An 11496-nucleotide genomic window follows, 5' to 3' on the forward strand; every position below is an offset into this window, starting at 1 on the left:
AGCGTTTCATTCTCATCCCCCAAAATCTAGACGTCAGGATCAAGTCATTTTGACATCTAATTTATGTCAGTTGCTAGCAGGGCACCACAGCCAGATCACAGAACTGCTGGAGGTCTCTCTGTGTAGGAAGTAAGTTTCCAGACCCCCCCGGTGAGGAATCGTTGCCGTAACAGCCCCGACAACAGAATTCTAGCAGGAGCGGAATGAAAGGTCTCCAGGCACAAAGGCTCCGTCTCGCATGGGTCTGTGCGTACCGCGGTGCTTGCGGCACCCGGCACGTCGCACCGTCTGCTTCAAACGCTGAATTCAACGAGTTCAAGTTCAGCAGGAGCAACAGGGAGCCCACGGCCCTTCTCCTGCACGAGCCAGCTCCCCCCGCACGCCGTCGGGCTCGGGCGGGCGCTGTCCCGCCTGGCCGCCCCCTCCCCCGCAGCGGCGCGGGGGGCAACGCCAGCCCCGACCCCCCCGCAGCCCCCGACGGGCCGGGCGAGACCCTCCGGCAGCGCGGCGGGCACCGGCACGACGGCAGCGCAGCCGCCACGGCCCCGCGCCCCCGACGGAGCCCGGACAACGTGCCCGCCCGGCCGGCTGCGGCCCGGGGGCAGGGCCCGGCGGGGGCAGGGCCCGCGGGGGCAGCACCGACGGCCGCCCCTCCGCCCGCCCGGGGGGAGGCAGCGGCGGGCCCGGCCCCGGCGCGTCCCACCCCCGGCCTTGACGCCAGCGCGCTAATGAAATGCTAATGCCGGGGCGCGGAGCCGGGCGCTGCCCGCGCCCATAAAACCCGGCGCGGCGCGGGGGCGCTGCCCGCCGCCATGCAGAGCGCGACCCCCGCCGCCCCGCCGGCGCTGCACCTCCTCACCTCCTACTTCATCGACAGCATCCTGGGCCGGGGCCCCGCGGCGGGGCGGCACGGTGAGGGGCGGCGCGGCGGTGGGGCGGCGGGGGCTCCCCGCCCCTACCCACCCCCCGGTAACTCCCCGCTTCTCTCTCCTCAGGCGAGGAGCGCGCGGCGCCGCCGCGGCCCGGCCGAGCGCGGGGCCCCGCGGAGGAGCCGGTGGCGACGGGGCGGGGGGGGCGGCCGCCCGGCGAGGCGGCGGCGGGCGAGGAAGCGCCGGGCCCGGTGAAGAGGAAGCAGCGGCGGTACCGCACCACGTTCAGCACCTTCCAGCTGGAGGAGCTGGAGCGGGCCTTCCGCAAGTCGCACTACCCCGACGTGTTCACCAGGTAGCGGCCGGCGGCGGCGGGGCGGGCGGGGGCCGGGCCGGGCCGTTAGCGGCGCCTAACGCTGTGCTGCCCCGCAGGGAGGAGCTGGCCGTGCGCCTGGACCTGACGGAGGCCCGTGTGCAGGTGAGTGCCGGGCGCGGGGCTGCCGCCTCCCGGGAGCCGCCGGTGCCTGGGACCGACCCCCGACCCCCCTCCGGGGCCGGGATTAGGAGCCCCCCGGCACAGGGCTCCGGCCGCGCTCCCTCGGCCGAGCGGGGAGCGGAGGGGGCACCCCGGGGAGGGGGCGGCGTCCGTTCCCGACGGCTGCGAAGGACGGAGGAGCGGGGAAGTTACCTCAGTGACAGGAAAGCAGTCGGCGGCTTAGGGACGGTCCCAGGCGGCACCGCACACGCGTTTGCTGCGGGCTCCGTGGGTCTACAGGCAGGTACTGTCCCCTGGGATTTGAGGCTCTAAAACCAGTATTAAAAAAAAAAAAAAATCAGTTGGTTTAAGGCAAATGAGGGGTTCTGTGGGGCTTCCCAAGTTATTTACCCAGGCTTCAGGGTAGCTTGCACCCTTTCCTTGCTCTAACTTAGCTCGATAAAACAGTCACACCTCCAAGGGGCCGGGACCGGCGCAGCCACCAGGCACTGCCCGGGAGGAGCCGTCCCGTGGCCTTGCCGGGCTGCGATGGCAGCAGCGCCCGCAGAGCTTCAGCCCACAGAGCAGACGCTGACCACCTCGTAGCCCACAGTTTTCTTAAACGACAAATGACCCCGGCACCTTCTCCTGATTCTAAACTCTCCTATTTAACTTATGATGACTAATGACTCTTAACTCATACCTTTTAAGAAGCAGTTCCTTTAGGTTCATCCCTTGTGTAAGCTAGAACTCCCTTTTTGTACAGAAACATTAGCTTTAAAAGAAAAAAAGTTGTTTCAAAAGGTGTGGAGGCTTTCAAAGTATTTTTAAGCTGGAAATGACAATTGTACTAAATTTGGCTTGCGCTGTGTATCAGATACTGGCAGAACTACTCTGGGTGTGTGCACACTTGTGAAAGACAGAGCTGCGGCTGCTCGGTGTGACAGCCCTGCTTCCTCCTGTGTCGCTCTGTTACTGTTGATGCCAGATCCTTGTTTCTTGTCATATTTCAGTCGCTGGATCTGCGATGGTTCGCGCTAGCTAATGTCTGTAAAGCTCCTGAGCTTTTTAGCTTTCTTCTTGTAATGCACACCATGTTCAGAGAAAGGCCTTAGAAGTATGAATGGTGCTTCATAGCTGGCTCATCGGAGAATACCCAGATGGATTCTGGTGGACTTGAGGAAATCAGGTGTCCTCCCCTCTCCTTACCATCACTAATCACTAAAACCTCTGGTTAGTGAAATACCCCCGATACCTGACAATGGCACATGGCATCTGCCAGCGGGAAGGACATGGGTGAAAAGCTGTTAACTTACCTGTTACCGTCACACTCACTTCATGGAGTACTTGCTCTGTAGGCCATTTGGACCGGGGAAGGAGCGGCGCAATGGTAGGCAGCAAACAGGAGCTCTTCTAATGCTTTATCTGAAAGAAATGGAATTGTCTAGGTTTGGTGGAGTCAAAAAGGAGTTAACAAGCGAAACAGCAGAGTTGATGCATGCCCAGTGGATGGAAGAAACAGCGGAGAGCTGTTCCTTGCACCTCCCTACTCCTTGCCGTATCCTAACACAACTCTCGCGGGCATGAGCCCGCAGTCAGCACGGCTTGCTGAGGGGAGCTTCCAGTGCATAGAGCCTCTGCCGGTGGATGTGTGCTTGTCCTCTGGTAGATGGGGGGCAGCTTAGCCTGGAGGGAAGAGGAGGCTACGATATAGGTGGGGATGTGCTGTACTTACCAAGCTATCTTAATTGCCAAACGCTTGCTTCATATACCCATTCTCACAGTTCCTCTGTATGGTCCTGTGTGAAATTAAGACTTCCCTACCTCTCCCATGGTACCTGACTAAACCAGCTGACATTAAAAGTGGTATCTTTTTATTTACTCACATGTAAACCCAGGAAACTAGTCTTACCAGATGCAATCAGACCATTTCTTCCCCTCCATGTGTTTTCAAATTGAGGTCTCCTTCTCTGGGGAGACCCTTTGTCAGCCAGCTGAAAATGGGTACCAGCCACTACATTGTTCCTCACTCTTGCATTTTGAATCTTACCTGAAAATGAACAAATAATAAGAAAAATTGCCCGTGAATGTATTCTCATCACTTCAAAGAGATCCCCCCTCACCCAGCCCCCATTATTTGCTTGTATAGAAGAAGGGAGATGGCAGCAAGAATCTTTGTATTCCTCCTTCCCTTGGAAAAGGGGTAGTCAGAGTCAGCAAGGTCTTTTCATCATCTGAAGCCGTGTTGGAATGCTCTCCAAATACCATTTGCATCTATTGTTGCCATTCTGCTTCTCATAGTTCATATTTTTAGGGTGGGAGGAAAATAAGAAAAAGTTAAAGGAATATTTTATTTTCTTTATGTGAGGAGCGAAACATTACTTGGGTATTTCAGTACCATAAACTGCACCTGTGTTAAAACATTAGCTTTCAAATATAACCGATCTAAGCATCCCTGTCATATTTTCCGATTACGATCCTGTGTTCAGCTACAGTTAGTCACATCTATGTGTCTTTTTATCATTGTTAGCTATTACATCAATTAAATAGGAATCATTTTTAAAGAAAATTACAGCATGAAAGCTATCCAATTTTATATGCTTACCTTTTTCTTTTCAAAAGACCTAAATTTCTTTTCTCAAATACGTGTGGTGCTAGTAGTTACAAAAATATTCTGGGTGATGTTTAGCATACAATTAAAACTTGATGGTTTAAAACTCATCTTTGAGTATTAAGCAATGCATTTTTTCCGAAGTATTTTACCACTGATATTACAGTCATACCATAAAAATCTTAAGACTGGTATAGCAGTTTCTGTTATGTTTAGTTTGGCAGTTTGAACGTGTCTGAAAATAGAGTAAAGGCAAGTTAAGCCTTTTATTGGAAGCAAAGGAAAACTGCTTAACAAAAGGTTCAAGATGACTAATCTGAATGTTAATGACTATAATGTACGTACTAAATTTTGAAAGCTGTTTGTCATGTCAGTGTAAGGTATGAGGCATGCCTTTGCTCCTTTTATCACTTGCATTGATGAGTTTGTACCGGTAAGGAACCGAAAGCCAGCTTTTTTCTAAAGGTAATTACTAGATATCTATGCTGGGATTTCCTTCCAGTTTGATAAACGCAAAATCCGAGAGATGACTAAATAAGTTCGGTTGCAAACCCAAAATCACCTGCAATGTTAAAAAAAGTTATTTTGTAGTGAAAGTGCATGTCTTGAGTGAGCAAATAGATTCACTTTAGGACAGACAAAGCACAAAAGCAGACCTCTTGTTTTGCGTTAGGCTTCCTTATGAAGAACAGATTGAAGATCAATGCTAAGATTTAGTAAGGGAAATTAATACCTTTGCAGCATTTGTTTTAGGCTTTCTAGGAAAGGCTTTATCTGCAGCATAAGTTCACTGCCTTTTTAATTGGATTTTATTTTCATAAGAAAACACTTTAACACCTTTGAGTTGGTGGTCTTCTCCTGTCAGATCTCAGCTAAGATGCTTTTACAAATATTTGGGATTACTGCTTAATAGCAATTTGAAGTCATCTGATCTAAATAAGTTGATTTTTCTTACCAGACCCCTGTATTGGACTAACACAGGCCAGCGCCGAGCCCTCACTGTCCTGCAGGCATAGCCATCGGGTGTTACACTGGTTCAGATACTCCCTTGTAGTCATCTGATCATTTAAAGCCTGTGGTTGCTGGAGAAGTGGCCAGAGAATGAGTCAGAGCACTCAAGAATTTGAAGTACCAACTTCACAATTTTGATGTTCTGACTTTTCTTCTAAGGGCACCTCCCTCTGCGACTGCCTGTTCAGTCAATTCTGTGTTACGTACATGACCTGAGGGGTACGAATCCCTCCTCCAGGAGGACGGCAACTTCCCAGCATGAAGATAATACGTGCAATGAAAGAACTAGAGCAGTAACTCTTCAGCTGGCTCCCGAGAACCCCACAGCAGTGCTTTGACAGAGTGAATTGTTACTGACATAGGTAGGAATAACATCAAACTCAGGGCAGCAAGGCTGCGGCCCGCCTCAGCCCCCTGGTTTGGGTATCAGCACCCTGCTGTGTGTGGAGGGCTTCCCTTCCACACTTAATGTTATTTAGGTGCCTGAAGGTAAGTCACATCACTGGAAATGGTTACATGGCATGTCTGAGATCAAAGCAAGCAGTGAAGCAGGGGAACCCCCAAAACCTGATTTTTAGGTGTTACACAACAGCAATTTAAAACTTTGAAAACATTTTTTGACTGAAATATAATTGCAGCTACAAAAAGCAAGCATTAAAAAAAAAAACATGCCTCCGTAAAACCTTAGCATCCAAAGATTTTGTCGTAATACAAATTTTTGTAGACTTTTTACTATTTCAGAAATACTAATATCAAAGGAATAACTGTTTTTAGCATATGTTGTAATTTTTTCAAGACATGAATTTTTGCAATTTAATTTTATTATTTTTGTTTGCTTTAGTGGCTTTGCTAGGTTCCAACTGAGAAGTTGTCTACGTTGTGTGGTAAAAGACCTTCATATTTGAAGTTTCCCTTTGTCCTAAATGAGAAGTAAATTTCAGAAAGTCATAATTCCGTGCAGGACAGAAATCTGCCTTTGCAATGACTCTTGTTCCTTGTATTACCACTCTCTGCTAAATACTGAATCCTGATTAGTGCATTCAAGTATTATACATAGAACGTGCTTGCAAGCAACTCACTAAATTTCAACAGTAGTTACGTACAAGATGGCTGAATCAGATTATGGGCCACAGCTAATGTCTTTCTTCCAAATCCAGATGCAGTTCAGAACCCACCTTCAATGGCCTCCACTGCAGTGGGGGCTAGAAGACCTGAGCAGCTGAGTGCATTCGGATGTTGAGTGTTCAACCTCGGCAGCACCCATTTTTAAATATCCTTGGTTTAGGTCCTCCCTCTCTTATTTTAGAGCTGATGCTCTTCGCTCCTGCCCGCTATCATCCTGGGTCTGAAAGGTTCTGCTCAGTGAATGCTAAAGAATAACAGTGCAAAGAGTCAGTTTTCTGATCTGTAGATTTGATTGACTGAAGTCTTGAAAAGATGTTTAGTGGGCTAAAAGAATGACTAGTCAGGCTTAAGAGGCACTATACCCAACAGCATACACACAAACCCAGTACTAGCTAAAGCCCCTTTGGGAACAGCTCGATACCCTGTCCTAATGCTGTGTTAGTAGATTTTCTAGTTTAGTACTGGCTTTCACTGCAAGTCAGTTAATCACTTTCATGTAACTATATGCTGTTTGCGTTCATGGTAGATAACAAAATCTCATTTTACTTTTGAACCCTCTGTATAAAAATGTATGGTCCAGCTATTGAGATAAAAAGCATATACCATTTGGCCTCATTACTCTAACAGTCACGACTGTTGCTTCCTGAGGTATCTGTATAGAAATAGCCACCTCTGGAGTGGCTTTGTTGAAAATTAATTTTCAGTAAATAACCTGTCAAAGGAAGAATGATAATTTTTAATAACTGATGGAGTACTCGGGTGATAGGTTTATATATTGCAATGGCTTTAAAACCTACAGGACTATTCGGGCAGAGCTAAGGAGTAGTCAAGTTTACAATATTTATAACTGATTTATTTCTTAATAAACCCACTAAGGCATTTATGAATGGATCTTTAATATTAAAGAAGTGGGGTTTGGTTTAACAGTAAATGTTTTGCCGCTTGTGTCACTGCATGCAGTAGTAGCTGGTAAGACAAACTGCAGAGTAAGTTCAGCTAATGCCTTTATAATTTCTTATTGAAGGTCTGGTTCCAAAACAGAAGGGCAAAGTGGAGGAAACGTGAAAAAAATGAAATTCTGGGGACTGTTCCAGGAATCTCCTTAACGCACCCACTTGGTCTATTTTTGGATGTTCCACTGAGTCATTCTCCCCTCCTAGATCACACGTGGAGGTCAATGCCTCTCTCGACACTGGCTGTGCCATCCATGTCTCCAGCCTTTAGTTCTTCAACCTTAGGGCCATTTGGCCTCAGCAGCCTTACCTGGACTTCTCTCTTCAGAAATCCTATTTTAAATCCACACTTTGGAAGGTATAGAATTATTTATATTTTTTTCTAAATCTCAAAACTGTTTAAAAATGCTGCATTTTTATTAGTTTGATACTCACATGTTCTCAACAAACATGATCCCATAGGTAAATAAACTTAATAAAACAGAGTTAATTCCTGTATAGGATCACTTGATTAGGAATAACAAGGTTTAGTTTTAAGTCATGCTAGTAAAAACTTAGCATATAGTTGCTCTTTGAAGAACAGTTGTGTATACTTGCTGAAATTTTGGTCTCGCTGAACTCTAGTCTTCACGTAGACTGCTTAATCCAGGCGGCTCCAGCTCCATCTTTATCCTCAGATTGTATGCCTTAAAGATGCAGACAGACATAGCTTGTAGGTGATTTGACAGAATAAAGGTCTTAGACATTTCTTCTCAGGAGACCAGGAGTCTGGCTACGTATGCAAGAGTGGTACAGCTCTAGAGAGACAGAGAAAGAGAGAGATCTTCCTGATTCTTACCTGTCCTACTAAAAGCCAGTCCTTTTCCCTTGGCAGGTGACGTGCTCTCAACACACAGAGCAAGCCCACGGCTGGCCTCTCGTTCATTCTCTGCAGTCAGGCACCTAGAACTCCAGCAGTTCATTTCAGCTGAACCTGCTGTCTGGGCTTTCTTGCTCAGCAACCTGAAATTTATCAGCAAAATGCTGCTGCTGCTCTAGTGCACTCCATAAGATGGGGAATAAAAGCATGTGTGTAATGTGTGTGTTTATATAACTCTACACACCTATTATATGTATATATATATATTAAAAAAAAGAAGATGGCACTCCTCTTGCTGAAATTACAGCCAGTATCATAGTTCCACATTAAGACAGACAAATGCTGCTTTTCATATGGAATAAACTTGGCAGAATGAATTGGCTGCATAAACAGCCACATAAATTAATCTTTATAAGGTGGTTTATTGCTTTCACAGTACAGTCTTTTTTACTGATCTACAGCTTCCAAAGTTTGTTTAGAAAGGATTTCACATTGCAAGTTAAGCAAATCGTTGCTGTTCTAGGTACCTGCATGCCATTCTGGCCATCTCATTTATTTCAGTTAAAAGTGTTTGGGGTTTGGGGTTTTTTTTGGGGGGGTGGGAGGGTTGGTTTTTTTAAGGGCAAAACACTATACTGCAAAATAAAACTAAAATACATTCTGGAAAACAAAATGTACATTTGGAATAAATGGGAAAATTTGTCACATTTTTTTTCTAATACTTTGGGTGGGGGAAGCTACAACTCAGTAAGTACTTGTTCTCCAAAACAATTCTTAATTTGGATAATATTGACTTCTTTCAAATACAGGTTTCTCAATGCTTTAAATCCTCTCATGACAACAGCTTCAGTACTAATGAAAGCTCCTGGACCCCCGTCAGACCCTGCTCTTACTGCCTTCACTGATCCAGCAGCAGTTGAAAGGAAAACGTCAAGCATTGCAGCACTAAGACTCAAAGCGAAAGAACATTCAGCACAAATCCCTCAATTAAACCTCATCTCCAGTCTTACAAACACTAACAAAGAACTTTGTTAGGAGCTCTCCCACAGACTACAGCCACGGAGGGGAAAGTGAATGCCTTCTCCAATAAGTAGCTCCCGTTAGAGACACATTTGAAAAAAGAAAGAAAACACACACACACCCCACACACACCCCCTGTAGTTCCTCCATCTTCAGCAACGGACCAAAGGGAAATAACCCTGCAAAAAGTTGGGTTCCTTCCTTACAACGTGAAATCGGGTAGTAAATTGGCTTGTATCGTTTCTGACACTACAGAAATAGAAGCAGGAGCTAGCTCATCTTTATAATTCAGGCTAACATGAATCTGAAGCTTTGAAATCCCCAAACTCACCAGATGCTATTCCAAAGGTTCAGAATTCTTTATAGGAATAACCAGTTTTCTAAGCAATTCTCAACTCCCTTCTCAGGAGGAACTCTTACATGCAGTACTTGAGACGTAAGAATCAGTACACAGTTACTAACTCTGAGACCATGCTTCATGTTGAAGTGCAAGTGCTAGTGAGATCTCGCATTTTAGACAGACTTAGCAGGAATAAGACGGGGACTATTTTCATTATAAGCTTTTGGTTCAGAACTAGGTTTGTACAAAGAGTACCTTGTTTCAAACAGAGGGGGAAAAAAAATGTTTGCTTTATGTTCAGGGTGGCAATGTTTTAATAATTAAAAAAGTTTAACTGTCGTATATGAAAACGGTATCCCGTGAAAGTAGGTTATCAATGTGCAGTAAATGGTGTGTAGTTATCTGTGCATGTATATACATACCAGTAAGTAGCTTGTAGCTGTAAATACGAGGTTGCTGGATACTTTTAGCATGATTACAGGCACATCTTACCAGACCAGTAAGTTAACAGCTCACTTGTACATTTCCAGACATTTCATGCCTTGAATAGATTCAAAATTTAAATGAAAACTCTACGTGAAATGTTCAATTCTTCTTTGGACTGATGTTGGAATGAGTGAAAACAGAGGCCTTCCTTAGGAGTCTCCAGTTCATCAGAAGCCTGGGCTCCCTGGCTGGCCTCAGACGGGTCATTTTAAAGTTTTTGCTGAATTTCCCCATCCAGGAAATGGGACTGAGAACAACTTATCTCATGCAGAGGTCTGATGCTTTAGTGTAAAGTGAGGGTTTAGTATCCTGCTCTTGCAGCTTACAGGCCTACCTCACAGGGCTGTTGTGAGGACCGATTAAACAAACATGACACTGTGTGACTGGTAGAGTTATGCAAGTGCTAATTGTGTCTTAGCAATGACAAAGAAAGGCCAACAGCTGCCTGTGCATGCGGGTTACCTGTCCCACATCTGTAGGGTAGGTCCAAGCAAGCTCTGTTTCTGTGGGTTGATGGGACAACACGAAACTCTTCCATTGATGCTGCCTGGTTCCTCAAGCACTTAGGTTTACACTGAAGAGATGTTGTATATTTTAGAAGTTTCTCAGGGCAGCTCTGTGGCTCCCCTTAAGACGTTTGCAGGGCTAGAGGTCTGAGCGCAGAGCTCCGGATACCTAACTGCTGCTTCTGTAGCCTCCTCTGAGCTTGTACTTGGGTACCTGACCAAGAAGGCAGTTTGCTGGATCAGACAGATCCATTTTCCATTTCCTCTGAAATACTAAAAACTTTGATTACTCTTGAAACATAACCTGCCACAAGACTGAAGTATTTCTGGGTTCGCAGACCTCATTGTTAGCACAGATAGGAGCAGGTGGTGGTATTCTACTGTTCGGAAAAGCAAGCTCTCTGCGCAAGTCGCACTAGCCCTGCACTGTAGGTCAAGCAGCAGGAGACTCGGGAAGTGATGTAACCAGGACCTCTCACACAAGGTTTGACTGTGTTTCTTCCACAACAGCTCTTTGCTTCCAGCAATCCACTCTCATGGCCCAGGCTGCCAACTGGCAGCACAACACGGTATCCACTCAAGTGCCGAGTTTGTTCCAAATTAACCTTTTAAGTAGGTTAATGGCCTGGAAACTGTCATTACACAACTCGCGTTCTACTCTATACGAGCTTCTGTGGCATCTTTCCTTGCCATCAGTGTGTCTTGCAATGCAAGGGGGTTCTGCAGGAAAGGAAACTGTCATTTCGTTGAAGGTGGCAGAAACTACCCTGCAATTGCCACGAGCCATTTAGAAAAGAACTCCACAATAAACAACTTTGGTATTTTTGCCAAATTATTCCTAGACAAACACCAGAAGCAGCCTGTGAAAAACAGCTGCTGCAGGCTGGTGTAATCCATTGCATGAAACAGCAGGCACCCCTGTGTCCACCAAAATCTTCATCACTGCCCACATGGCCACAGAGATTGCACTTGGGGGGCCAAAATCCTCATGATTTCAGCAGTTATACAAGAGAAAACGTTCATCTATCAACATTTTTCCAGTAGCTGTGGACAGAAATAATTTCAGGGACTGCAGGGCCAAGTAACTTCACTGATTCACACCGCAGCTCCCACCAGAGCCGGGAGCTGCTGCCATGACCCAGCACACACAGCCGCTTCCACACCCTCTGGGAACCACAAGGTCAGATCCTAATCCTTGACTGATTTGGTGTTGCTCTTTCCTAATTCTCCTTGCAAGAGGG

General features: G+C 46.5%; 1 protein-coding gene across 1 annotated transcript; it reads left to right on the forward strand.

The window, feature by feature from the left end:
* Nucleotides 1–812: 812 nt before the first annotated feature.
* On the forward strand, nucleotides 813–10117 carry ESX1 (ESX homeobox 1). The gene is made up of 5 exons (XM_056359992.1): nucleotides 813–912; nucleotides 996–1224; nucleotides 1302–1347; nucleotides 7116–7402; nucleotides 8713–10117. The coding sequence occupies exons 1-5, from the start codon at nucleotides 813–815 to the stop codon at nucleotides 8936–8938; spliced, it is 888 nt and encodes a 295-aa protein (XP_056215967.1). The 3' UTR covers nucleotides 8939–10117.
* Nucleotides 10118–11496: the final 1379 nt, after the last annotated feature.

This window comes from Falco biarmicus, chromosome 14, assembly GCF_023638135.1.
Source record: "Falco biarmicus isolate bFalBia1 chromosome 14, bFalBia1.pri, whole genome shotgun sequence".
Lineage (NCBI taxonomy): Eukaryota > Metazoa > Chordata > Aves > Falconiformes > Falconidae > Falco > Falco biarmicus.

Bases quoted from the DNA above. Each gene is read 5' to 3' on its own strand.
- ESX1 (XM_056359992.1), top strand. From the start codon at position 813: ATGCAGAGCGCGACCCCCGCCGCCCCGCCGGCGCTGCACCTCCTCACC. The intron at 1,225-1,301 runs GTAGCGGCCGGC...GCTGCCCCGCAG, and splicing joins TACCCCGACGTGTTCACCAG to GGAGGAGCTGGCCGTGCGCC. The intron at 7,403-8,712 runs GTATAGAATTAT...TTTCAAATACAG, and splicing joins TTAAATCCACACTTTGGAAG to GTTTCTCAATGCTTTAAATC.